At 42.8% G+C, this 27563-nt stretch overlaps 1 protein-coding gene across 1 annotated transcript; it reads left to right on the top strand.

Annotated features, from left to right (window-relative positions):
- The first annotated feature begins 344 nt into the window (after positions 1 to 344).
- Positions 345 to 25969, top strand: LOC139366509 (serine/threonine-protein kinase 40-like). The gene is made up of 11 exons (XM_071104063.1): positions 345 to 582; positions 4587 to 4713; positions 5093 to 5178; positions 6067 to 6210; positions 7337 to 7567; positions 8218 to 8270; positions 17374 to 17489; positions 19451 to 19595; positions 20112 to 20231; positions 20459 to 20543; positions 21793 to 25969. The coding sequence occupies exons 2-11, from the start codon at positions 4596 to 4598 to the stop codon at positions 22012 to 22014; spliced, it is 1320 nt and encodes a 439-aa protein (XP_070960164.1). The 5' UTR covers positions 345 to 582; positions 4587 to 4595; the 3' UTR covers positions 22015 to 25969.
- The last annotated feature ends 1594 nt before the right edge of the window (positions 25970 to 27563 follow it).

Raw genomic sequence — 27563 nt, 5'->3', positions numbered from 1 at the left:
CAGCATGTGAATGGAGTGTAATGCTGGACTTTTTTGTTGCCACTGATTAGTTATGAATGGATACAATATTTGCCTCCTAGCTCACAATTTACTTTTTCATTTGTGTAAAACAAAGTTGTGAAACCATTTGTGCATTTTGAAACTATATCGAATTTGAATTTGACACATAGTTGAACACTGAACCACTGCTCAACGTCATGTCATTCCTAGTAATATTATTAAACACATTTCATCAGACGCTCAATCAATCAGCTGCATCTGCTAGACAACACTACTAAATCAAATTATGGTTTTATTTTTATTGGCCGGGCAAGTCTGTCAGTCATGCAATTTGCGTCATTTCCGTTGTCAGGTGGCGCTGCTATGGAAAGATGCGATCAGAAAGCTGACGAATGGAAGCTGTTCCCGAGTGGTCATTTCGGTAATAGTGGCTAAAACAAACATTGCGCGATATCAACCCTCCATATACGGTCTCCTTTGGTTGGGGGCAACAAACTGCGTATGCACCGATCAAATACTTTTAAAGAAATGTCCATGCTGTAGCATTACAACGCAGACTTTCCTCGGCGTTTTCAGCTCGAGGTAAGTTGTTAAAGAAAAAAAAGACCTGAGTGAGCGAGGTGGCGAACGAGCTTGCTCTAGCGGTAGTAACGTTAGTAGTAGCTAGCATGTACTTTGTTTAAATGGACTCCCCGTTCTGCACAATGTGTATTTTTTTTTAGCAGACAGTGGGTAAATTGAAAACCGAAAATATAAATTAACACACATATATGCACATTTGTCATTGGGGTCGTTCCGATGTGTGAACGGTGTGCATTGTTGTCATTCGGGCTAGCTTTGGGTTGCTCGTGCCGAATGGAATTTAGCAGGTTTAGCTAACGTTAGTTAGGCTACCTAACATAGTTTCGCTGACGCCGAGTATCGTACATTATTTTGTAATTAACATAACCACTGTTCCCATGCACTGTATATGCGCTGTGTTTTACTCATTTGTATTCGTTTTGAGAACTTATTTTGCTACAACATTGCGTTCGGGCGTGGGGCTCGTTTGTAAACGCTCGTGGGTTGTCGGTACTATAAATGGTACCTAGTTAGATTTTACTCATGTCATGACACAAGATCAGGATGACTCAATGGCTTGTGGACAAATGGTGATTGTTGGCACTCGTGTCCGTTGTAGGAGTCAAAAGGGGGTCGTGTACACTACACTTGGGGGATTGCATCCCTGCGATGCGTGCTCCTTTTCATTTGTTTCAAATGATCGCCTGATACAATGTTGCAACTGACACCCCCTTGCAACATGCTGTCGTCGTTCCTATGTCTCTAGTTATTTTTTGGTGACCTTGTATGGCCTGCAAGCTGCAAGATGATAGGTAACCATAAGAGCGCAGGTAACCAGAAGGCAGTTGAGGTTTCATCCAGGTACATCAACATGCCCATTACGAGCTAGCTAGGTATATTTATCATGATGTCCAATATAGTTAGAGGGTGATTGACTTGTGCAACCTCAAGTCAAGAAATCCTTTGTTCAACATCGACCACACGTGATTTGTATGAATCATCTCCTCTGACAACATTGTGATAGCTTGGACTATTATTTTTCAATTATTTATCAGGATATAGCCTAGGTTCCAGGTATGAACGTGTAAAAATGATATTTGGTTCTATTAGATTTATTTAGAGATGGCTTCTTTAGCTAGTGCTTTAGCTAATTATTTTATTTTGCAACAGAGCACGGTGTGAAATGCTTGATTCATGCTGCTATAATAGGACGTGAGTGGATCTCCAGTCATCTATGGTGGCCGTGTGTGCTCTCTCTAGCTATTTAAAGAGCGCATGTTCAGCGTGGGAGATTCTCTCTGGTGCCTTGTGTCTGATATGATTCAGTAGGCTATGTTCCTACTCTCTCTCAGTACAGTCAGCATCAGATAAAACTGCATCTTAGCATGCCATTGCGCTGAATATCATTGTGCTTTCTTTGGGTGGTTTGACCTTTTGGTTCTTGAACTATTGGTAGTTGGCTTACATTCATCAAATGCCAAACTAATCTGAAGTCATGTTGTGAGCTGCCCATTTCAGGCAAGCCTAAGGTGCATGCGTTACAGTAAGGTAATTGTTTTGTCAAATGGTTTTAGGGCAGTACAGTGCTCTTGTGGAAATGCACATCACAACCTGTCGGCTCTGATTCAGTTAATAATAGTTCTTGTTGGACAGTCATTTTAGCAGCATACCCTGTGTACCATTCCATCTTTGCAAATTGCAATGGCTAACATTTAGTTTAGCCGACTCGTGTAAATAAATGGTATGTTGATTGATAGAATATGCTGCTCTCCTACAGTTGCACATGTGACTGGGAGTCATGAAAAGCACTGTTCATAAGCCTCCCTGGGTGATTGATGACTGGTTGAGATGGTGAAAGACATGATTACGACAGTCTGCTCTTTGGTATCTGAAAAAATCCTCATAGAAGTGAGAATTTGTGTAGGCCCACTTTGACTGCTGCAAACTGTCCTGTCCTCACCGGAGCCAAACTGTGGCCCATGGTGGAACAGTTTCAAAATGGAAAGATGTTTTGTTTTCCGTGGCTTCGCTGTGTTGGCTAATGTGTGAGCATTTTGACTAGTTTTGCCAGTAATGCATTGAGTTGAGTTTTGGGTGTGTGTCAGTTTCCAATGTCTACTCATGCAGGTAATTCAAATGAATTGTTATTGCCCTCTATGCTCCCACTTTGATCAGCCCGATTCTACTCGCTCTGGAACATCTGTAGTTGGGTTGAACTTGTACTGGCATGTGTCCACTAAAGATCTACTGTCACCACAATCCTGTCTTTAGACACATTGACCTATCACCTTTGTGCTGCAGTTTCACTACAGGAAGTCGCACATTGTTTTCACTCTGAAACGATGCCTCCTTTTTACACTCTAGAACATGTCAGTTTGCACTCTTATTGGTGTCATTCCTCTGACATTTTAGCGTTTTTTACAAAACCTACTCCATGATAACCCTGGGGTGACTGAACTGAGTGATTCACCCCCCCCCCCCCCCCCCACCCAGTTGGTTCTTAGCATTACTTTCCTGTTATGGGAACCAGTGTGTGTTTTATCACTTAGGAACTCATTTTAGACAGGCAGCAAAAAAACAAATACCTCTCAAAGATAGAGTACCGTAGGTCCTATAGAGGTAGGTATGTTACTGTAAATAGATGTCACGATGTGTCACACACAGGTTCCCCTGGCATGTGCCTTCAGTTCCTTATCGGAAATGGTAGGGTTGGTATTTATTTTTCTGTCATGAAAAAAGCTATGAGCCCAACCTTTTATGGGAAACTGTCTTCTGAGAGGAAGTCGTATCCTTTTACTGTCAATGATTATAACTCACCACATAGCCTAGGCCACAGATTTAGAGAACCGCAAACCAGTGCAGATTAAGTTTCAAGTTTTAATGTCACGTGCACTAGTATAGTGAAATGCCTTTCTTGCAAGCTCCAAACCAACAATGCAGTTATCAATGTAGTACTAAAAATGTCCTAGAGAGAAGCTATATAGAGTCAGTTCCAATCAGGATCAGGATATATCAGTAACAGAGTAGCAGCATAAATGCTGAGTGCATGTGTGTGGTGTCAGTGTAAATATGTATGTTGGAGAGTCCTGTGGGTGTGTGTATAGACAGTGCAAAAATACAAGGGTTAACACGGTCAGTCCTCGTAGCCATTCTGTTAGCTATTTAGCAGTCTTATGGCTTGGGTATAGAAGCTGTTCAGGATCCTGTTGGTGTCAGACTTGATGCACCGGTACCACTTGCTGTGTGGAAGCAGAGAGGACAATCTATAGCTTGGGTGGCTGGAGTCTAACAATTTTCCGTGCCTTCCTTTCACACCGCCTGTGTGAAAGAGCTGCAGCAGGATTTTCAGAAAGTAATTGCAAAGGATAAAATGAAAAAGCATGTATGCACAAAATAGCATTCAGCCTAGCCCTATTACATGTTTTGCCATCTTTAGCATTTCACCAGAATTCCACCCTTGCAGGATTTGATGTTGCAGTAATCCTACTGCGTTCTGCATCGAGGCATTTGTCATTCAATGTCAATACATGGATGTTTTGTTTGCTTGCCACATTGTGAGGATTTAAAGCTGAGGTGTCATCTCTCTCACCAGAGACGACATCTGAATGAACCTATAATGGCTAGCCATTCACACTGTGTTAGTAAACTTGTGGGAGCGGTTTTCTAACGTGGTTGGGCGGGATTAAACCCTCCTCTCTCATACCACAAGACCGTCTGCTGCATTAGCCAAGTCAATAGAGAACTTCTGGAGAGACCCAGGTATAGTCATGCAGTTTCAGGGATGATTGAGAACTAACGTATTTTCTACTGTATGACACATTGACAGAATTTTGGTCAGAATCTTAGTGTTGGAATTATGCAACTCAAGATGTATTTTTTTCTAGTGGCCTGGAAGAACATCAAGACCGTATCAGTTTGAGAGTTTTGCTTCCCTATGGTCACATTTCTGTCCCAACACCACTTAATGTGCCTACCTTGATCTGATGTTATCTGATTAGCTTTTTGTCTCTGTGTTCTTCCTGCAGAGCTCCAGCATGTCTAAGCGGCGCTCATTGGAGAGGGGGGCCGGAGAGACCTCGGGCAGGGCCAGCAAGCTCCTCTGTCCTGGAATTGCTGGAAGCAACGCCAAGAGGGCAGGTCCCTTTGTCCTGGGTAAGAGATGGGGTTTACGCAGGGGCAGAAAAGGGGAACGGTTGGCCTCTTACAACTGTGTGCGCAGGAAACTAGGAAAGAGGTGGGGGGGGGGGGGGGGATTCAGTTAGCTTGAGGCAAGAATGTGAATAATTTTTAACATTGGGTAGATGGCTCAGAATCTATTAAGCAAAGTTGCTGTTTCTTCAATCTTTTCAGAAAATGTAAACTTAACTTTGTTAAACGTTAGCATAAGTTCTCCTGCTGTCTGCTAGATGACGTGTAAAATAATGTTATGTTAGCAGGGGGTTGAAGTTTGCATGCCTCCTAATGGTTTGCATTAGGACACACACACTCCTTACCTTTTGGTCATGCAGCTGTTGCCACTTCTTCCTTACAGGGCCTCGTTTGGGGAACTCGCCCGTGCCAAGCATAGTGCAGTGTCTGGCCAGGAAGGATGGGACGGATGACTTCTACCAGCTAAAGGTGAGTGGACACACTCAGACTGTTTCTTTTGAATGATTTATTTTCACTGTTTGATGGAGATTAATTAGTGTCTTCAAACAATAGCTAGTTAGCTACAGTGTCCCAATAGCCTTTTGAAACTTTGACCTTCCTAAACAGACATCTTTGTTAGTGTTGAGTTATTTCTTTACGGCCCTATTTGAGTGCAGCAGCCTGCTCGTGCTTGGGCGGAAGACAAACTGTAGAGGCAATTTGTTTATTGGGGCAATCCAATAATCTGTTTTACACACAAGGTGTTTTAGGAGGAGGAGCGAAAAAGTGGCCTGCCTCCTGAGTGTGTTGACCGTAGTATGTAGGGACGTGTTTTTGCGCTGGATAAAATGAAACCATCATGAAAAAACATTTGTTTATTTTAGTAAATACTTAATTATCATTTAAAAAAAAGTTTTCTTAACTGCATTGTTGTTTAAGGGCTTGTATGTAAGAGTTTCACTGTAAGGTGAAACACCTGTTGTATTCGGCACGTGACAAATAAAATTTGATTTGATGTGCCAAATATGCAGGCCTGTTTTGTCCCCTCTGGCTCTCAACCCCCTCTTCCTAAGTTCTTTCCCAAGGCCTAGATCAGCTGCTAGGGTCAGCTGTTATGGTACGTCTTTAGGCATTGTTGTGGGGTGACGACTTCATGTGGTTCATTGTTCAGGGATTTCTCCCCAGTCCCAGAGCGTCTGTGCTCGTGACCTCGGGGTCAAATTCATTAGGGGACACAGTAGTAAGATGTTTTGCAATGGGAAACCAAAAACCAAGTGTTTCTTATTGGACAAATATAGGTAGACCCTCCCTGTTTCAGTCAGTTTTCTTCCTTTTAGTTCCTAATGAACACGACCTTGCTGCTGCTTTCTGTTGTAGATCCTGACGCTGGAGGAGCGGGGAGACGCGACCGGGGAGACCCAGGAGGAGAGGCAGGGGAAGATGCTGCTGCACACCGAGTACTCCCTCCTCTCGCTGCTCCATAACCAGGATGGAGTGGTGCACCACCATGGCCTGTTCCAGGTAAATAGCAAGAGTTTACTTGGTGCACCACAGACTTTCAGGTACATCGCTTGCCGCTGCAGCCAATTGTAATGTCTTTCAATGTTGAGAACTTCACAGACCTGTACTGAATTACTGTGATTGTACATTATTCTTTCTGATGAGAGACTTGCATAGTTTTCTACCAACGACCCAAAGACACCCCTTCAGGGAAAAACATTCTATTCGCACCCCCTCCCTACCAACCGCACTGCACGATCCAAGTCCAGTGGAGCTTAGAGATACTTCTGTAGAGATATTGAAACACTTTTTTTTTTCTAGCAGTCACTTTCCCAGCCATCCACTCTCACAGTGACTCAGCCCTCCCGCCCTTCCCATATCTTTATAACTTTGTTATTGTTCCATCTGTCGCCTCTCTTTCACAACCCTATTCCTCAACACGCTCTTACTAAAATAGCTACATTGGGCCGTGAGGCTGCGGCATGATTCATTCAAGGCTTCAACAACGGTATTGATTGGTTTATTATAATTCCGCCTCCAAGCGGACCAGTTAATAATGATTTGTCTCAGAAAGCCTTTAGAGGCCCAGCCATCTAAATCTGGACAAACCAATACCATTGGGGACGGGGACAGTGGTTCGCTCTGAGGTGAATAGAGAAGAATGACCTTTGTTTTTCATCTAAACCCCCCCCCCCCCCCCCCCCAGACTGTTCTATTCACATTGGAGATGGGATGGTTGCACACATTACTGAGCCTATGTCATCTCCTCCTCCACTGTTCTCTCTCTCTCTCATAGCTGATTGAAGCCAGAGTGGAATTTCACTCGGCAATGGAAGAGGTGATGGCTTATGACACATACGATTTGGATGCCGTTCAATTGTCATGTCTTTTGTCAGAATCCATATTATTTCTTACATGCTTCTAAGGAGATGCCTCAGAGTTGTATTGTTCATGGCACACCGTAGCAAAATGTTTTGCAATAGAAAACCAACGTTTTATTGGACAACATTTTATTCTGTTTCGTGGCTTTTTGTTTTGTGTTTACTGAACACTACCCATATCAACAGATTGTAACACGCACAGATAAAGGATACAGTCTCCTCTCTAATCACCCTAACCAACCCGCTCTCTTCCCTGTCCACTTTAGGACCGGGCGTACGAGATTGTGGAGGACCCGGAGGCCAACAATGGCAAGGTGCGCCGACTGAAGAAGCGGATCTGCCTGGTGCTGGACTGCCTCTGTGCGCACGACTTCAGCGACAAGACTGCGGACCTCATCAACCTGCAGCACTACGTCATCAAGGAGAAGCGGCTGAGCGAGCGCGAGGCCATCGTCATCTTCTACGACGTGGTGCGCGTGGTGGAGGCCCTGCACAAGGTGAGACCGACCAACAAAACACGTACAGCACGTTTGAGGGGATCAGTTTGAGGAAGATGAGACGCAGAATCGCTAATCATGATCACAATGCGTATGCCTAATTATTTGGAATGTGAGGGGATTTGTAGATCAGTGATTCAACTCAGTCCGACTACAATGTAGCTGTTTTGAACGTTCCATCTGCTTCTTGACTAGGGTTCAGTCTGCTATGTACTTTGCAGATTTCGCAGACTTTTCATTATCTGATGGCCAGTTGTTTTGGAAGTTTAATGATTTGTAGATCAGATTATCAGGTCAGTGCCTATTGCCTTCACAGGCTGACCTTCATGATCAAGTAATTGGTCACTGACTTGACTGAATAGTCATCGAGAGCCAAGATGACGCATAGCTTTGACAATTTGTTTTTGAAAGATGTATTATGTAAGTGTGTTTTCTTTACGGTCTCCAACTTAAGTCTTGGGCATGTTCAGACAAGTCAAAATGTTGTTACATTTTTGTTATGTAGCCCCTCCGATGAGTCATCATCCAAGCTAAACCGCTCCTATAGAGCAGTAACAGCATTGACTTGAGTTGCTTTTGTACCAGTGCTTCATTCAACAGCAGTCTGATAGTGACATATCTGATCTGTCTCTACCTCTTTCACCCTGCAGAAAAACATTGTGCACCGAGACCTGAAGCTTGGAAACATGGTGCTGAACAAACGGTAAGGACTCAGTCACGCTTTCATATTTGGTTCAGCCATGCGAGATGCCCCATCCAGTGTGTATCCAGTGTGCAACTGGCCTTCAACCCAAGCAGGGTCAAGTCCTCTCAGCCTCAAGGAAGAGTGAGATATCCCAGCCCAGTCCCCCTTCACCCCTCTTTCTTTCTCTTGCTCTCTACATTTTCTCCCCCCCCTCTCACGTACGAGTCAGTGACTCATTCCCTGTGGTCGGGTTTTGGAAGGCAGTGATGGGAACCTAGCGAGGAAAAAGAGGGTGCGAAGAACGTGCCCTCTTACTTTGTTCTCTCTGGAAGAGAGGGGGGGTGGAACCGCACATGGTTGGAGGTTGGAACTCTGGCTCGAGTGCACATCAGGTCACAGTGTTGTGCTGCCGGGATCTGATAGACCCTGCAGAATGCAGCCAGCTCCTTATCCATAAAGCCCCCTTACCAACCCCCCCCTTTCGGTCTTATGTCCCAAAATCTGAGGTTGTGTTTTACATTGAATAAAAGTACAGACTCTGGGATTCAAAATGGTACATCATACACTGTAGTTGGAGAAATAAACGTATCCCCTTTAGGAGAAGGGCATTCAAACATTTAGCTGCGATTCTTCACGTGCTCCACATTAATCCTTGGAAAACATATATTTAGAAAAGGAATACTTTCACCGAATTGCCAAATGAATTCTCTGTACATTATCTCACCAAGTTTCCTAATTAGGCAAACCATTAACAGTATTAAATTGCCTATTGTTGTAATTAAAAAAAACTTTCACATTGAACTACAGTGCTGCTTTGTTTTACACCCGTTAAGCCTTAAGACCCAACCAAGAATTCACGTCAACACGTGACTGAAAATATTTCAAGATTAAAATACTTTATTAACTTCCAAGTGCTAAAGGTAGAGGCCTAAAATTAGAGAACTTAACACAAGGGCTTAGGTAAAACAGTATCTAGGCTTTTCTCATGAGATCGTTTGAGTGACTTTTTTTCAAGTTATGTTATGAACAAACTGAACAAATTTCTGTCTTGCTCTTTGGAGCAGGACGTGTATTTGTCTATGGCCTTTTCATTGCAAAAGTCCTGATCTTCTCAAAAATATGTTTTGCCTGGTTGTGTCCAGTCCAGGGGATGCTTGCTCATCTCTGGGAGGAAGGACATCATTGTTGCGCAGCAGCAGAAACCTAGTTCCATCAGAGTGAAAGCTCCGTGGCCACAACACCAGGCTCCAGACAATTTTAAGCTGTAAAGGAGAAAGGCAGACACAAATAGATGAGGCATTAAAACCTTGCATACCAGCAATAACATTCTTTGAACCCCAAGCAATAAGATCAAGTACAAAGAAAAAATACCTGAAGTGCTGCTTGTTCGTCTCCTTACACTGCTGAAAGACAAATTCCAGAACAATAGGTAAAAAAAACAACGAATTAATTCACCTCCTATAGCCTGTTACTAAAATGCCCTGTACACGCACAACCGGCTTCCAGCCTAACAATGGCATTCCAGACATTACAAGACAATTATCAGTAGGCTGGTATTCATCTTGCCTAAACAGACTTACCATGGTTACTCCATGGATTTTTTTGTCTGACTGAAGTCGCCCTAAAAAACAATGCAATTCTCTACAAGCCAGAATGTTGAATGAAATTATATTTACACTTTTACCGGTTGTATATGCTGTTGATAGGAGTTTGACTTTTTGCTGTGCCGGTAGTTTCTGTCACTTGCATTTTCAATCTCTTGACGCGATACACTATGTAAACAATAACCAAATGTAACCGGAATGTTGTCCTCTTGACACGTTCCCTCACAATCAGCTGGATGTGTTTGGGGTTTGTATTTCATGTGCGAATTGCATCGGTTTTGAAAATAACAACTGGAAATACAGACAGCGTACTAAAGGTTGGGTTGATAACACTTCCCTGTGGATATTTTGCATCAAATTACCTCTGACATAGGGACAACATCGGTGGACAACCGGTAAAGTAAGTTGAAATAAAGTTTGTTCATCATTCTGACTTTTTAATGGGACTGTTCGGGAATGCTGAGCCTACACGTTAGAGACGAGTAACTATTTCACTCGAATTCTAAACAAGGCTAGTATTAAGCTAGTTGAACATGTGTAGATAGCTAGTTATTTAGCCATTTAATGTGTCCCTGTCACTTAACTTGGGGTTTGATTAGCTTGCTAGTCGATTAGCATTCGCACCACAGTGGCTATTTTCGGTAGCTAGCTAGTTAAACATAATAAACTGACACGCATATTATCGTCATGGCTTTGCACATCAGCAATCGACTAACTGCAGAATGCAACTGGCCATCTCAGCTAGCTAGCCGCCTATTACGTTACCTGTATGCAACTGTCTAGCTAGCTAACAATGTAAATGACTTTTTTTATACAGTTGAGACTAACTCTTGGTTTTAACTGTAAGCTCTTAACTGTTAGAATATGATTCATGACAGACATAAAAAAATATATATCCTTTCCACTCTGTTTTAAAGTAGACTTTTGCCACAGAAGAAAGAGCTGTGTCGAGACCAGCAGCTGTATTCAGGACCACTCTGTTATTTAAAGCTGTAGCTACACTTTGCATGTCATTGATGAAAATGAGTTAATCCAAAGGAGTTTACAAATATCTGCGGTAGCAGAGAGGACGTGCCATGTGACAGGGAAGCCTCGAGTGACAGAATTGCTCTTTCTTGGGAATGACCCGCACCCTTTATCTCAACCAATCATGGCTAGGCAATATTCTGTATTTTCTCCAGGGCGAAAACGCTTCGTGATTTTACAGGTTACGTACAAGTTTCTTATTAAGAAAGTTCACATTTTCAAAAAGGCATTTCTGCAACAACAAAAATGCATGTAGAAGAGAATATTGATTTTTTTTTTTTTTAACTTTTGAATGCCTTGTGTGATCGGGGCACATATGCGCGGAGTGTGTGTGTGAACGGAGTGCATGCTAGTGAGGACGGTGGGGGGTTGTGCACTAGTGATCTGGGAACAAATCAATAGTTGCATATCGAAGACACATTTCAGTTGAACCCCCTTTCCATATCAAAATATTTGACGGTAATTGTATCATTTTGACCGTGGCAATATTGTTTTCTTGCTAGTTTGCTGTACCTGCACCAAAACTGAATCATTTTTCCTTCATAGCTAGTTCTCCTTTTTGTGAATAGGGAGACTATTTGTTTTCAGCACTTATTTCCATGGCTGATCAGAACTTGTTTACTCATCCTCTCGCTTGTCCCTCTGTAGCAGATATGTTTGGAGCATTGAATCACAATAAAATCGCTGTATTGACTCGCAATACATATCGTATCGGCACCTAAATATCGTATTGTGAGGTCCCTGTCAAATCCCAGCCTTATTGTGCACCCAGAGCCTCTCAAAACCCTGCTGGATTTCTTTATTTTTGTTGTTGTATGTTTTTAAAGACACAGGTTTCTTTTTTTCTTTTTCTTTTTTTACAGTGAATGTGTTTTTGGCTGTTATCTTGGGCCCATGAAATGTAGGAGTATGCTAGTGACTGTTTTGTAACTGATCAACAGAGTGCAGGCTTTTTCAATTCCTCCTCTTGGCTCCATGTGCTCATAGTATGTCTATGTGTAGACTATTAAACAATTGAGAGTGGCATATTCATGGGTCTGAATGGGTTTCATTCATGTATATACATTCATATCTAAATACTAGTGCCCATACATCACCTAAAATCATATTAGCCACTGCAAGGAAGTGTTTACTACCTCAATTCCTTCTCTTTCTCTTTCCCCCCCCATTACACACGAACATACTGTGCAGCAGTGCATCCCAATCCGGGTCAATTTAAGGCTTGATGATTTGTTGAATTAAGCCAAAACAAAAGTGGTCAACCTTTTGGATCCTCAGGACCAGGACTGGGAAACACTGCTGTACACACTGGGAACTGAGCCGGACTGTGCCCGTAATGGTGAGCGCTGCAAAAAAATCAAAGTGCAATTTTTGTACCATATATTGCTATTTTATTTGAGCTGTATAGATTAAAACACTTGGCTCTGCTGTTGGCATCACACAATTTAGAATGACCATACTATTTATGTGGTTGGAATACAGTGGGCACTTGGAATGCAGTTTTGTTTGGTATGAAACTCATGGGAAAAGGGGAGGAGTTGGTATGACAGTAGGAACCAAAGTGTTGGTCAGGGTTTCCCATGGGACCCAAATTAGATTTCAATAGGTACATTCACAAAGAATTTAATATTCTTTATCTTCTCCTCTCTGATTTTAAGAACAAGCTGTTGTATAACCAATGCTGATCTACTCCCACTGGTATCAAGCTGTATTAGAGCAAAAGTTTGCTAGCAAGATTTGGAGTTGGCTAAATTCAGCAGCTTGGTAAGACCAACAAACTAGTGTTTTGCAGAGAGCAAGTTACACAAATGAATAATAGAAAATGTGGATTTTTATATAAGTGAATAGCTACATCGTTCATGTTTGGACAAATCTGTTGAGAGCTTTCTGTTCAGTCAATGCATGCATAGATTGGTTGGTTGTTTAGCAACAAAATAAAGGCGTGCGCAACTAAGGAGGGGGGAATAGAAGGGGTTGGCTTAGGAATGACAACATGTAAGCTATATTTAATCTGTTTATTAACATTTGCACCATGAGCAATTGTCTCTCAAATACATTGTTAGTTATTGGTTAGCTAGCTAGTGATTATTTTTTATTTTTTTACCATATTAGCATTAACATGAAATCAGTCAAAACACCTCCAAAACAAGATGAAACAAGCCACTTACGATTCCCCACATGGCCGTTTCTTATTCTTTCTAGCAATCTGGCCATCCAGAATTTCAACAACACGCTGACTTCTGCACTATGGAGGCGTGCACATCGTTTTCGTGACGTTGTCAGCTAACCCATCTATAGTGAATCTAGAACGATATCGCAGCCTCTTGCGACTTGGATGTCAATATCGCAATTTTATATTAATCGTGCATCCCTAGTGAGCACCAATTCGGCAGCTGTAGTGGTGATGAAACAAAGTGTTTTGTTCTGGCCGGTGGGGCTGCTGAACAGAGCAGACGAGTGGAACACTGTCCCAGCTGGAGACAAAAGGAGAGGCCTGCCAAAGGCCCTCCATAGCTCAGGGCTGACTCACCATGGACACACACGTCTCTCACTCACTCACTCACTCTCTCTCTCTCTCACACACACACCCAGCCCTCTATTTACTTTCCCTCCCTCTGTCTGTCAGAAGCGTTTTTTTTCTCACACACTCTGCTCGTTACTCCCTTTTCTGTTTTTCACGATTCCTTTCTTCCATTCCTTGTCATTGTCTTCCTTTTTTGTCTTTCGCCTTTGCTCTACGTGTTTCACGTGTCCTCGCTGAGTGTGCATGCATACAGTATGGGGGCTGGATGGATAGAGATGTATGGAGGAAGGCCTCACCCAGATTTGGGATATGCGACAAACCATTTTACACCAGACACTTGTACATGTGTGAAACAGGACAAATGTAAGCACCCCCTATTTGATCTTGGATCACTGTGCACTTTTACCACCCTGTGAAGTTCATAACTTATTTCAGCTGTTGCCTAATAAACTCCATGCTTTCCCCAGTCCTAGTGGTAGGACGACACAACATAGCCTATCATCGTGTGAATCCAAGTTTACATCGATATGATTGCTATCATATAAATATTTGTGCGTAAAAGCTGCCATTTCTCCCATAATTAATTTTAGACACAAAAAAGAACCAACCTTGTCGAACAAACAAATTGCATGCCAACATTTAATGTACCTGCATTTCCTGTTTCCATCAGGAAATGCAGTTCAGGTAATTTATCTGCTTGAAATGGATGGATGGAATGAGGCTGTTATTGCATCTTGCCAGCAAGTTGTTTTAAATAGCTGGTGTTTTGTAGGCTAGTAATTTTTAAATGAACTGTTACATTGCGGGTGTACTTTAGGCTTGTAAGATGTTTGGTTGATTGCAAACTAGAATTTAGAGGCTGCACTTGTCAGGTCATCTCTCTCTCTCTCCCGTCTCTGCACAGTCTTTAGACTGAGTTGCGAATAGTGCTTGTTTGTCAGTATGCAGTCAGTCAGCTGACACTTGACAGTGACATCAACATCTCTGCATATATTCCCACTGACTGTGCTGAAGATCAGTTTACACCTGTACAATCTTCTTCCCTCCACCAACTTCTCCCCGTCCTGCAAAGCTCAGTGTGCAGTTTCATTGTCAGGAATTTGCTTATGCTGGAAATAAACTTTGCAAATCAAATTTTTAAAAGGGTTTGGTTGATGGTGCCGGGTTCACAAATAAGTAAAAAAGCAACGTTACCAAAATAGGAACATCTTTTAGTAGATTTTCGAAGTCCATCTGTGTTTAAACATTATAAAACCTGACTTTTTTATAATGTAAATTGTGTTTGATGGGACAAAAGTCATGCACAGGTAAATCCCCAAAATGTTTGAGAGAAGTCCTTGACCTCACAACTGTTCTGTTTTTCTGAAAATTAAATCTCAAATATGGCTTCAATTGAGGGACACTTTCTGAATTTATTTATTTATTTTATTTTTTTGTGCAATTTGTTGAGCTTCGTGTGGAGCCAATGGATGCCATATTCAACCCCTTTCCCATCAGTCAAGTTATTTTGGGCAGGATGGGGGGGGGGGGTCACTGGGGATGTGGAGGTTTCTGGTTTCCTGTCTCCTGGGATCACATGACCAGAAAGTGGAGACGGTGTGGTTCTTTTGGTCCCTCCAGTCCTAAGGGTCCCTCTCACGAGGCGAACACGCTATCTCATTCATGGAGAGGATACAGAGTAAGAATAGCAACCGCAGTTGTGTGATGCATGCAGGCAAAAGAAAGGCCCCCTTCATAAAGTAGCTTTTTATCGAGAGCCCTTCAAGCGTCACCTCCTGTCATTGTGAATTCATTATAGACGGCTCATTTTCACATCATTTTGAACAGCCTCAAATGGTAGACTGTAGACAAAGGTTTCCTCTTCAAAAATGTTTTTACAATGTGGCATTTTCTTCACAGCAATTAACTTTAGCCCAAATGTGGCCTTCTGTCTGTGTGAGCAGAATGTGAACTGCATACAGTGTGCAAGTGAGAGAGAATAGGGGAAGCTGCATTGACCTCGGTCCTTGGAGAAACGGGATGTGGGTGAGACCATGATCTTGAGTAGACCATGGTGCTAAATTGCAGTTGTGATTGTGTAGCCTGTGCGTGCTTGCGTGGGTGGACTTAAGCCTGTGTGTGCACTTTTCCTTATGTGCTTTGCATACACATTCGTCAACCCTATGGCATGCAGGATTAGTCATCGAGATAATTATCCCAAACCACAGGTTGACTCACATGTTTGTCAGTGTAGCCTTTTTTTAAATTTCCTCTTTCTCTCCATGTTCTGGAAAGGACAGATACTGTATGAAGGCCTACCATTTAAACCCTGCATGCCCCCCCCCCCCACACACACACACACACACACACAAACAGTTTATCTACGATGACTCATGCAAACATCTGATAGGCCTATGATGTTTCCACAGAAACCAATATGACGTCCCTAGCAACAGTGCTTGAGCGCCAGACTGTCTGGAGTTTACCCTAGCAACGGTGCTTGAGCGCCAGACTGTCTGTCTGGAGTTATCACTGTCCTCCTGGTTTGGAGTTGTCCCTTCAACTGCTGGTGGTGATCGTATTGTCTCGTTTCTTTTAAACTTCCTTAGGTTTCTTTTAAGATGATGCAAAAGAGTCCATAATGCTATGGTCAGATAACTGTGATGGTCAAATTAAGCAGTGAGTGAACTATGCCTCCCACGTCAGCCAGCATCTGTTGAATTATTTCATGAAGCACCCTTTGTCTCCCAGGCCTACCTAACACTTTTTTTTTTTTTGTGATGATGAGGCAAACTTTAACAATCAGGAAGTGAAGTGGTTTCCTGGGTCATATAAGGGCAGTGGTTCCCAAACTTGTTATAGTCCTCTACCCCTTCAAACATTGAACCTCCAGCTGTCTACCCCCTCTAGCACCAGGGTTAACGCACTCTCAAATGTTGTTTTTTGCTGTCATTGTAAGCCAAATTGTGAATGACTCGCCACAGGTTAATGAGAAGGGTGTGCTTGAAAGGATGCACATAACTGCAATATTGGGTTTTTGGAGAGAGTCTGTCTTAAATCATTTTCCACAGTCTGTGCCTGTATTTAGTTTTCATGCTAGTGAGGGCTGAGAATCCAATCCAAACTCCCAGGGCTTATTTTTCAAATGTCTGCGCACGAGTGAATGTTTCATGTTTTGAGAGTACTTTTGCGTATACTGTACAGTCACACTGTGGCTGAGGAAGGGCACTACTCCCAATATAAGTGAACCCCAAATCAATGTAGTTCTCATATTTGCACCTCTTCGATGGTCCAACGTCCCTGTCTGTTCGGTGGAGGAATTGATGCAGCTCGGCTACATCAGATTCGCAACTGTCGGTGTCCATGCTAGCTGGGCTAACAACAAATGTAGAATTACTGATGCTAGCATTGGAGGTGCTCATGGAAGCAGAACAACTTGTTGTCAACAGGTGTAATACTGCTTGTAGTAGCAGTACTACCATTAGAGCTGGTGGACGCGGGCCTTAAATGTTTTTTTATTTTTTATTTATTTTAAAAATTTTTTACCATTATAATTTTTTGCGCAAACAGAATGAACAGCAGCTACGTTTGGCTACATACGGACTGTTAGTGGAATTCCCGCGAGAGAGTGACTGTTTAATGTGATAGGATGTTAATTATTTGACTAGACTACATGTATTTGACATTGTTATTTCGCTGAACACTAGATGGTTTTATTTTGGACAGTGAAACGAGGCTACTCAGGCTGTTTGAATGTTTAAATGGACTGTTTGAAAATGTGAAGAGTTTTATTTTTGTTTATAAAAAAATATAAAATGTGAATCATATTTTTATTTGGCGTGCCCTTGACGGCATTGCGGGTACTTGTACTCCTGTTTGGGAATACCTGCATTAGGGCATACTGTGCTGCATTTTGGTCTTTCGCTCAGTTTCATTCATCTACTGAATATGACCCTGCTGTGTGTTGGTGTCTCTCTGTGTACCCTAGGACTCACCGGATTACCATCACCAACTTCTGCCTGGGCAAGCACCTGGTGAGTGAGGACGACCTGCTGAAGGACCAGCGAGGAAGTCCAGCCTACATCAGCCCTGACGTACTGAGTGGTGAGAGGACACACACACACACACACACACACAGATGGCATGTGAAGGGGAAAGGAGAAGGAAGTTCTCTAAGTCTGTCACGAATGCTACTGACTGATGCCAAACACAACCGCATAACAGTTCAATTGAAACTTCCATATCTCCGTGCTTACTTTATGTAACAAGAGGATGCAAATCATGTAGGCCTATTGATTTCCAAGGGTAATTCACATGTTATTTTTGTAATGTGGTTTGACTGATAAGCTCCTGTTCTATATTTTACTGTTCGGTTGAAAATAAGGGTCAGTCTAGTTTAATCTGGGTCGAGCTGGGAATCTGCGAGTCAGTCAGGAGGCTTGCGTAATGTTTGGCAGTCCGCTGTTGGTTTTTCCGGTTATTAGGCAACACCGCCTATTTTGCAAATTTGGAACATTTAGTGCAGGCTGACAGTGGCTGAAAGTATCTCCAGGCTTTTTTTTTTTTCATTTATTGACTTGATCATCTGTTGCATGATGTTCTCTCGTGATAAGCCATGTATTATGGTACGTGTTGATTTGTTTGGTTTTTATTGCAAACATGTTACTGTGCTACATTTTGCTATTTAGTTTAATCGCTTGCTGCAGAGACGGCAAACAATATTCCATCACTCGGTAGTTTGTGCAGGAACGTCATGCATACACTGAGGTTCTAACCATTTGCAAAGTTATTCTCAGCCCTTCGGTCTAGACACAATTGGCGGGAAATGTGTGAAAAGAGCAGATTTGTCTGGTGTTTGCTTCCCCTCTCTCCATTAAAACACACAACCTCGGCATATATGAGCGGAACATTGACAAGTTGAAAACAGAACAATGAAACTGACCTCTAGTGAGTCACACTGATGACTCACCGAGAGGGAAACTACTCCAAATCCCTCCCCCCTGTGTGTGTGTGTGTCAACTGCATTACCTTTATTGCCCCATGGGCGGAGGGAGGGAAGCAACTGCTGCCACCTCTTTATAACAACACTTGCCTCTGCTCTTAAAGCAGAGCACCATGCTCATTGCTCCTCCCTTACCATCACTGGCTTCTGACTCATCATGCTTTTACTGTTTCATAGGTTTAAGAATAATGGCGGTACGGTATTGCCAGATGTGGTTGGGAATTTTTTGGGGAAAGATAAGCCTAGACCTGCAGTTGGAGAGTGGTAGTCACATTGTCTTCTGTTTGTGTTCCATTGGTTAATCATTCGTTATGTGGTTGATAATGAGATATTCTGGGTATTACGTATGGTTTTAGAGGAGGACAGTGGGTTGAGGAGTAACAACAAACGATGTTTGTGGTTGAATTAAGATTTGAGTGTGATTGTACTGGTGCATGTATGTACATGCACCATACTGTTACATGATATGTAAGCCTATATGCAAAACATGTTTTTTTAAGGAAGCGTCATTTTCTCAGTTGCAAAACGTCAAACATTAACCAGGTTTCCATCCAAACTTTTTATGTGAGAACATGTGACACTTTGTGTCTGACAACCGGCCTGATGGAAACGGTAAACTTTCGAATTGTCGACAAAACAAAAAATAAAATTTTTAAAAAATTGTCAGGAAAATTAATTATGTGAGAAATGCTGGTTGAAATGCTTTTATGCTCATTAATATAATAACATATTGATAACTTGGACTCAGGCGACGACGTTGTTTGGTCCCACTGACTTCCCACAATGACTGCATGCAAAAGCATGCAGTTTATTAGGCTACAGATGAAATAAATGATTAACTTCACAGGATGGTGAAAGTGCATAATGTGCTTGATGCTCCTTTCCAATAAATATCAAGGGTCTTATTCTCGTGTCAATGTTGTCGATGCTTGGCTGCCGTTTGACAAAAACTTGCGCAATTTTTGTTTTTGTTCAGAACAGTAATCTCATGTAGGCTGTCGCCAATTGAAAAGAGACCGAGCTCGTGAAACATTTTAAATTAATCCAACGTCTTCCTTTGCAGGCCGGCCATACCACGGAAAGCCCAGTGACATGTGGGCCCTTGGCGTGGTGCTGTTCACCATGCTCTACGGCCAGTTCCCCTTCTACGACAGCATACCTCAGGAGCTATTCCGCAAGATCAAGGCTGCAGAGTACTCCATCCCAGAGTAGGTCAACATACAACCCCCCCCCCCCCACCCAATGAAGTACCACATCCCATACAAAACCACACAAGCATTATTGTTCCATGCATACAGTGTTGCGTGCTACATGTCATACGACACCTTCCATTCCATTCAGCGCCACACATGCGTTGCTCAAGGCCCTTTTTATACTGCGTTGGTGTGAATTGGAAGACGCTACAATGATGCTTATGACAGTTGGTCTACTCAAGGACTTTGGCAGACTTGCGTAAAAGTTCTGAACTAATAGTAATATATGCCATTTAGCAGATGCTTTTATCCAAAGTGACATTTTACGTACAGTTGGTCCTGGGAATTCGAACCCACTATCCTGGCGTTGCAAACGCTACGCTATACCAACTGAGCTACAGAGGACCATGCTTTTGTTGGTTCCTCCTATGTATTATTCAACAGTTTCTCCTTCTGGTACTGAAGGGCATAAATATAACCCTTCCCCCTTTCTCCCTCTCTCTTTCTTCCTTTTCCTCCCTCTCCCCTCAGGGACGGGCGTGTGTCGGAGAACACTGTGGGTCTTATACGGAAGCTGCTGGTGCTAGACCCCCAGCAGAGGCTGACCGCTGCCGAGGTCCTGGAGTCCCTCAGCGGCATTATTGCCTCATGGTGAGTCACGGCCTCCTGGTGGACAGGGAGAGAACTGTAAATATTGGCAGTAGTGGTTTGTGGTTGAAAAAGTGCTTAACAATATACTCTCATCTGGTGTGAGAATATCATCTATAATGCCATCAAGATGTTTAACTTGGTGCAACATAGCATAATAGGTTAATTTAAACGCTGCACAATAGAATCACCAGTGTCGATAAACTGTCTTTTGTGTGTGTGCTTTGTAGGCAGTCGGTATCCTCTTTGACCGGTCCTCTTCAGGTTGTACCGGACATCGATGACCAGGTCAGCCACCCAGAGCATCTCCAGGAGGTGAGATCCCTGTGGTCAACAACCCCCTGACCCTCCTTCAGCCTTTAGCATTAGTGCATGGCTAATCCTCAGAACTTCAGCTCACCCAAAGCCTTCTGGGGAACAGAGCCAAATGCTCCTCCCTTACTGACTGGTGCCTTGGTGTTTGTTCTCACAGTGCCACCATGAGGCAAGCACTTTCATCACATTTGAATCCAGTCTTTTTAAATCTAAAGGTGTTGTAAGAAATACAAAAGTGTATACAGGTGTGGCTTGACAAACATTCTCAGTCATAAAGCTGTATTTTCAAATCACAATCAAATTGTATTTGTCACACGTGCCAAATGCAGCAGGTGTAGACCTTACATTGAAATGCTTACAAGCCCTAACCAACAATGCAGACTTTTAAAAATAGAATAATAAATAAAAGTAACAAATAATTAAAAGGGCAGTTGTAAAATAACAATAGCGAGGCTATATACAGTCCATGTGCGGGGACATAGGTAGAGTTAAAGTGACTATGCATAGATAGTAACAGAGTAGCAGCAGTGTAATAGTCTGGGTAACCATTTGATTAGATGTTCTAATAAAGAAGTCTTATGGCTTGGGGGTAGATGATGTTTAGAAGCCTCTTGGACCTAGACTTAGTGCTCCGGTACCGCTTGCCTTGCGGTAGCAGAGAGAACAGTCTATGACTAGGGTGGCTGGAGTCTTTGACAATTTAGGGCCTTCCTCTGACACCGCCTGGTATAGAGGGCCATGTTAGTTTGTTGGTGACATGGACACCAAGGAACTGGAAGCTCTCAACCTGCTCCACTACAGCCCCGTCGATGAGGATGGTGGCGTAAGTTAATCAGCTCTGTTTTGACAAGGATGCTGATCTCTTGATCATTAACCAGGCTCTCTAACTTGTGTTTATTGTGTAACAGTATCTCTGTGTAACAGCAGGGTCGTGTTCAGTGGGCACTAAACAGAAGACGACTAACAAACTGGGAAGGGACTACCTGGACTTGGTAGACCTGGTCCAACCTGTTGGAATGTCTTAAGACATTTTTCATGTCCTCTAATGCAGGGGTTTTCAAACCTCTCCTCAGGGACACCCAGCCATTCCATGTGTTGGAGCTATACCAGATCTAGTACACCTGATTAAACTAATCAATAACAAAATTGTAAAATGTCTGGGGGTCACTGAAGACTTTTGAAAACCACTGCCCTGATGAACACGACCCAGTGTGTAACTAACTAATAAGCATTTGTCTCTCTATCCCAGGTGAAAATGACGGAGGAGTCGTCACAGTACGAGTTTGAGAACTACATGCGCCAGCAGCTGCTGCTGGCCGAGGAGAAGAACACTATTCACGAGGCCAAGGCCAGTTTCCTCGCCAAGCGCCAGTTCAGCGCCATCCCGCCCGTGCGGCGCCTGGGCCACGATGCCACACCCGTCAGCCCTCTGGACGCAGCCATCCTGGCCCAGCGCTTCCTCCGGAAGTAGCCCCTTCACCCATCACCTTGCCCTCTGGGGGACAAGGGTTGGGTCGGGAAGGTACCCTGAAACTTGTATCTATGGGAGCTTAGCCCGACCCTCCCTTGGGTAGAGGGATCCCTATCTGTGGAGAGTTAGGTAGGTGGAGTGGGAACAGACGGGAGGGGGGGGGGCAGCAGAACTGAGGGGCAGAACTGATCACTCACCTGACAACCTCTCATAGTGTTCACACTTCAAGTCTGGGTGTCGGTGGTGTGCACAGGAATGACATGGCTGGAGAATCTGAAGATCTCAACCAAAGGCTCCCACTGAACCCTCAGCCAGCCAGCTAGCTATGGGCACATATGGACTCAGCCAGCCAGCTATGGGCACATATGGACTCAGCCAGCCAGCTATGGGCACATATGGACTCAGCCAGCCAGCTATGGGCACATATGGACTCAGCCAGCCAGCCAGCCAGCCAGCTATGGGCACATATGGACTCAGCCAGCCAGCCAGCTATGGGCACATATGGACTCAGCCAGCCAGCCAGCTATGGGCACATATGGACTCAGCCAGCCAGCCAGCTATGGGCACATATGGACTCGTACAGGCCAGGGGGATACTAGACACGCATGTGTGTGTTTGGACATGGAACCCCCCCCCCCCCACCATTTGTTTCTCTCTGCTGAGACCTGGCCATCGCCCTCCTACCTACCCCCATTTATTCTTGAAAACCCTGAGCAATACAGGGCCAAAAGGACCATGTAGCAACCTTCCTCTAACCTCCCTCTCCTCAACTCTCCAAACTAAGATCACTTGATCATGGATGTAATTCACTCTCTTTAGTTTCCTCATAACCAAAATTATCTGGACTAGTCCCGTCTCTAAGCTGAAGACTTCAAATCTACCTCTCTCAATCTTTACTTTTATTTTTTTGTGTGCATTTTAAACCATGTCCACCATTCTCGGAAAACAAGGAATTGTCGGGGTAGTGTCACCGTAGACAGAAAGCATTACTATGTTTTGGTGCATAATGGTTTGGAATGTGGGATATGAATAAGCTTTTTTCCTAATGACTAATAAGTAGCATTTTACCCTTCTATCTATTCTACATTGAAAATGCTAACTATCAAAGGGTGGCCAAATCGACTACTTCTGTCTTTAAGTCTAGCAGATTATATTGTTTTCTTGCTTTTGCTCTCACCCCCATTTTTTTGCATTTAGGTGTCAAGTACCTGGAAGAGCTGGATGGGGCGACGTTTATTAGATGTTTAATTTTGATCCTCTTCCGTTAATGCTCTTCTAATTGGCATCTTTGGTTAATAATCACGACGTGGACACTAATTTTTGGGGGGTGGTGAAATCATGGCACGTCTTAACTGATTGTTAGCCAAGGAAATGATACCTCCCCCTCGTTCACCACTGAACAACTTCCAGGTATTCAACTTCCCGGTTTATCCTGTGACATCATCATTGTGAGACAGGTATTGGGCATGAATTTGAATGAATGGTAATGCCAGTGATTGTCATTGTGTAGATAAGTGTGATTCGGGCCAGGGGTGTATTAGACTAAGCCAGGGCCTTTTCAGTGGTAGGTGCCGACTAGAGCCACGTTATTGAAGCCCGGTGAGTCAGTGCAGATCCTTAAACTAACCATCCTTCCAAATCTGTTTATCTTGCCTGCCTCAGTTGCTCGCACACACTGAGAACATACAGGCTTTTCTAAGACTGGCTGGACTGCATGTCCGCTATGAAAGATGGGCATCCCTCATTTTGCCCCGGTCTTAGTCGTGAATGCTCTAGTGCGTAGCCAGGTTTAAAATCAAACGAAACCGTGATGATCATAGTAGCTCTCCCTTTTAGCTGTTGTAAGTTATATTGTAGTAGCTGAGCATGAAAGACTTACTATGGTGTTGATAGTGATAATTGAATAGTGTAATATTTCATAGAAAAACTCAACAGTGAGGTTGTCTGTCGCGTTGTGCACATTCTCAAGCCTCCCTCTGCTGGCGGTGCCGTAGTGGTGCCAAACGTCGTGATCAAGCCAATCATTCTGCACAGACGCTAACGGCTGTTTCGTCTAAAGTACACTAGTGTCCTTGAAATACGATGACATTGCTAAAGTAGGAAGATATTTAGTACGAAAAATGTTTGCCATTATGTCGGCAAATTTACTTTAGACAGATGGCAATGTTGTCATTTGTTAGCAAAGGTTGTCAAAAAATAGCTGCCAATGTTGCTAAGCTACTAACTCGTGAACAATATTAGTCATCTGTTCACATAAGCTTGCCCATCTTTATGGGTATTCGCATTGCTTAGACCTTCACCCTATTTATATCCAAATTGATCACTGATCATTGAGTAGAAACTTGAGTCAGTTTTGTCCTATTTCATTGTAAATTGTCTTTTTCCTCAATTTCATGTATGTTTATTTTGTTATTTATTCACTGTCCATTTTCAGGCATCAAATCTATTTTCCATTTTTAGCTTTAAGCAAGAAGTGTTCTGGTTTCATTTGTTTCTCCAAACATTCAAACTTGAGCCGCCATTGCAGTTTTTTCTCTCCATCAGCCATGTTCATTAAAGATCTCTTTTTATATTTTCTTTTACCATTGCCACACACTCGTGGTCGATTTAAGCTACACTAATAATGAGACTGACTCTGCATAGTTCTATTTTTTACACAAATAATCGTGCATTATGATGATTTATGGTAGTGATCTGTTTATTACCCGGATCCCAGTTCTGTTTGTGCAGACTTGCCAACTCCTGTTTCCTTGACAATGACCAGCACAAACAGATCTGGGACCAGGCCAACTGTTTATCGCCCCATACCAGACTTTTGGTCAGTATGTAAATATAATACCATCATTACAGCGACAACACCAGTAGAGCTTCCATCTAGTGGAACGATACCAGCTCTGGTCAGGGGTACATTCAGTAAGGTGATATGTTGCAGATAGGAATGTGTTGAATAGAACTGACATGATTCCAAATTCAACATGACAGGAAATCATATCTTCATCTGAACGTTTTGTAACATTGCACACTCTTGAACAGCCCTGCTTTAACACAAATGATATATAGACATGCATTAGATGCAATGCTAGCCACCACCTTTTGAGAAAAATAAATAAATACATGTAATGAGATTTTGAGATGTTAGCTTTTTTCCCACCTCAATGTGAATTTCTGGGTATAAAAGCAGTATTGTAGTTGATAGTGTGTCAGTAGTTCATGAGAAAAGGGTATTTTGTGAACTCCACAGCCCTTGCTGAAGTTGAAGGCAAATTTGTGATCCCGTCTTACTTGAGGGTGACCATAACCCACTATTGGATATAAATATGCAGGTTTATTAGGTAAGACCCTTGATAGTAATGTATTATCTGAAGCATTATCAAGATAGTGTTCACATTTGGCTGTTGGACTTGTCCCAGTTGTCTATGAAAGTTGTCCCCTTCATAGATGTTCTGTGGACTGAAAGCACCATACGAAGCATGATCTTGAGCTCTTTGTAAAATGTGATTTTGCATGATTTTTATTTTTTACTTGCAAGGTGGTCCCACAATTATAATTGCCTGAAATCAACCAACCAGGAAGAATTGGGAATTTGAGTCTTACAGGAAAAACCTAATGTTTTTCATAATACAACAGATTTTTCATTTAATGAACATTCAACTTAAGTTTTCATTTTTACTATAATTCAAAAATATTGGAAATATCTGTCAGTTTAACGATGTATTTGATTTGCTGAATATTACAACTGGAAAATAGATGGTGTATGATGTGGTGGTAAAAAATGGTTGAAAACCAGCAGGATTTGTTGTAAGCTGCTTTGTTGGATATGAGCACCTAATACAAAAACCTGGCTAATTGTACAGAGATGGAAAAAAAAAAAGTTTGTATAAAAGACATATTTTTGTACTTCATCTAATCTCTACATGCATGTCAGCAATAAACTTTGATATGGAAAAGTACGCTATTCCTACCATTTTATTTAATGTGAAACGTTGAATGTTGACAATACTTCCTGTCATTGCCAGTAGGTGGAGTACTTTCTCAAAGAATATAACTATATTTGATCTATCTATAACCAAGAACACCAGATATTGTGTAGTAATGATGATAACCCCAAGTGTTGAATCCTAAATCGTCAATGAAACCCTATGTATTCAGTTCACAAAATGGAAAGGAATGGTTATCTTCCTGTAGTTATTACTCTTCAGTCTCTCATGCCGTTACAGAATGTGTATCGACTCCCTGCAGAGAGAGGTGTGTGTGTAATACTCAATTGAAACAGTGTCTTTTCTCTCTCTGAGGGAGTTTTGGACCATGGGCCAAGGTAGATTTGCTCCAACAGGAAGGCCCCTGCTGGTCCCCCTGCACCGCAGTTATGTGCCCCTACTCCGCTGCCTCACCTCAGCCCTTTAAACACACATCCTAGCGGGGGATTAATTTCTTTACACTTCTTTGCATTTGCTAATGCACACAAGCTCCTGATCGGTCCTGTAACATGGATTCTGGTGAGATAATTTAGAGTTATGGATGGGCCTTATTTTTGTATCTTATTTATAGTGGCGGCTGAGCTGGTCTCTCTGGGATAGGCCGCAAGCTGTGGCCAAAGACTCCAACGACAATTATTATTACACTGATTGGATAGCTTATGTTTTTCAGTTCCTGTCTGTACAAGAACTCCGCCGTGAGGCTGCTTTGCTTTCAACTGCTCTGATGACGTCCGAGGGATTTGAAACAGAGGTCACCTAAGCTCCTGCCAAACCTCGCATCACTCCGTGACTCTCTCAGCAACGGCACAATGTATGTGTGGACGGACGAGGGGTTTGACACGCTACAGAGCCTTGCACATCCCTCAGAGACCCCTAAAACTAGAGTATGTCATAGTTGGCTGGGCCTTGGCCACTGGAGGCTTGGCTGTACCCCACCCTTTTTTTCCTTAGCTGGGGGAGAAGGGGGGTCTCCACAAGGGTTGGCTCAATAGCTCTGAGCTACCAACCATATTAATATAATTAATTGAATGGACGTCCCCGTTTAAGCGGACCTTCTGAGGGTGCAGCCAAATTTGTTGAATGAAGATCTTTTATCCCTCCATTCTAGTAATTAATTTATGTTTCACTATGCAGATGCGTTTCAATTGAAGTGGGTGCGTTTCAGCTGTCGATCCTGTTGGGCTGATGCATTCTCTGGCAGGCTCCGAACAAAAGGCATTACGCTTTGGCTTCGCCATTGTCATGATGTCCTGATTTAGCTCATAAGGGTTTGGCTTTCATGCCACTCCAACGTCAACAAAGATGATCTCATTTTGCGGAGTCTTAAAGATGCCACAACTGATCATGTTAAAGTCTATTGTAAACACTTCAGTGTCCAAGGTTGGAAATCAACAGTCAGGTAGTTTAGATTAGAATGATTGACTTAACTGACTACAGGGTCCTATTGATTAGGGCACACCGTTGAAAACGAAAACAAGCGTTTCTTATTGGACAGATTCAGGTAGTCCCAACCTGTTTCAGGACATTTTCTTCCGTTTACATCCCAGTTTTGATGTGTCCTGTGTGTCACCC

This window comes from Oncorhynchus clarkii, chromosome 2 (genome assembly GCF_045791955.1).
Source record: "Oncorhynchus clarkii lewisi isolate Uvic-CL-2024 chromosome 2, UVic_Ocla_1.0, whole genome shotgun sequence".
Taxonomy (NCBI): Eukaryota; Metazoa; Chordata; class Actinopteri; order Salmoniformes; family Salmonidae; genus Oncorhynchus; species Oncorhynchus clarkii.
This window is presented reverse-complemented; position numbering and strand designations above follow the sequence as displayed.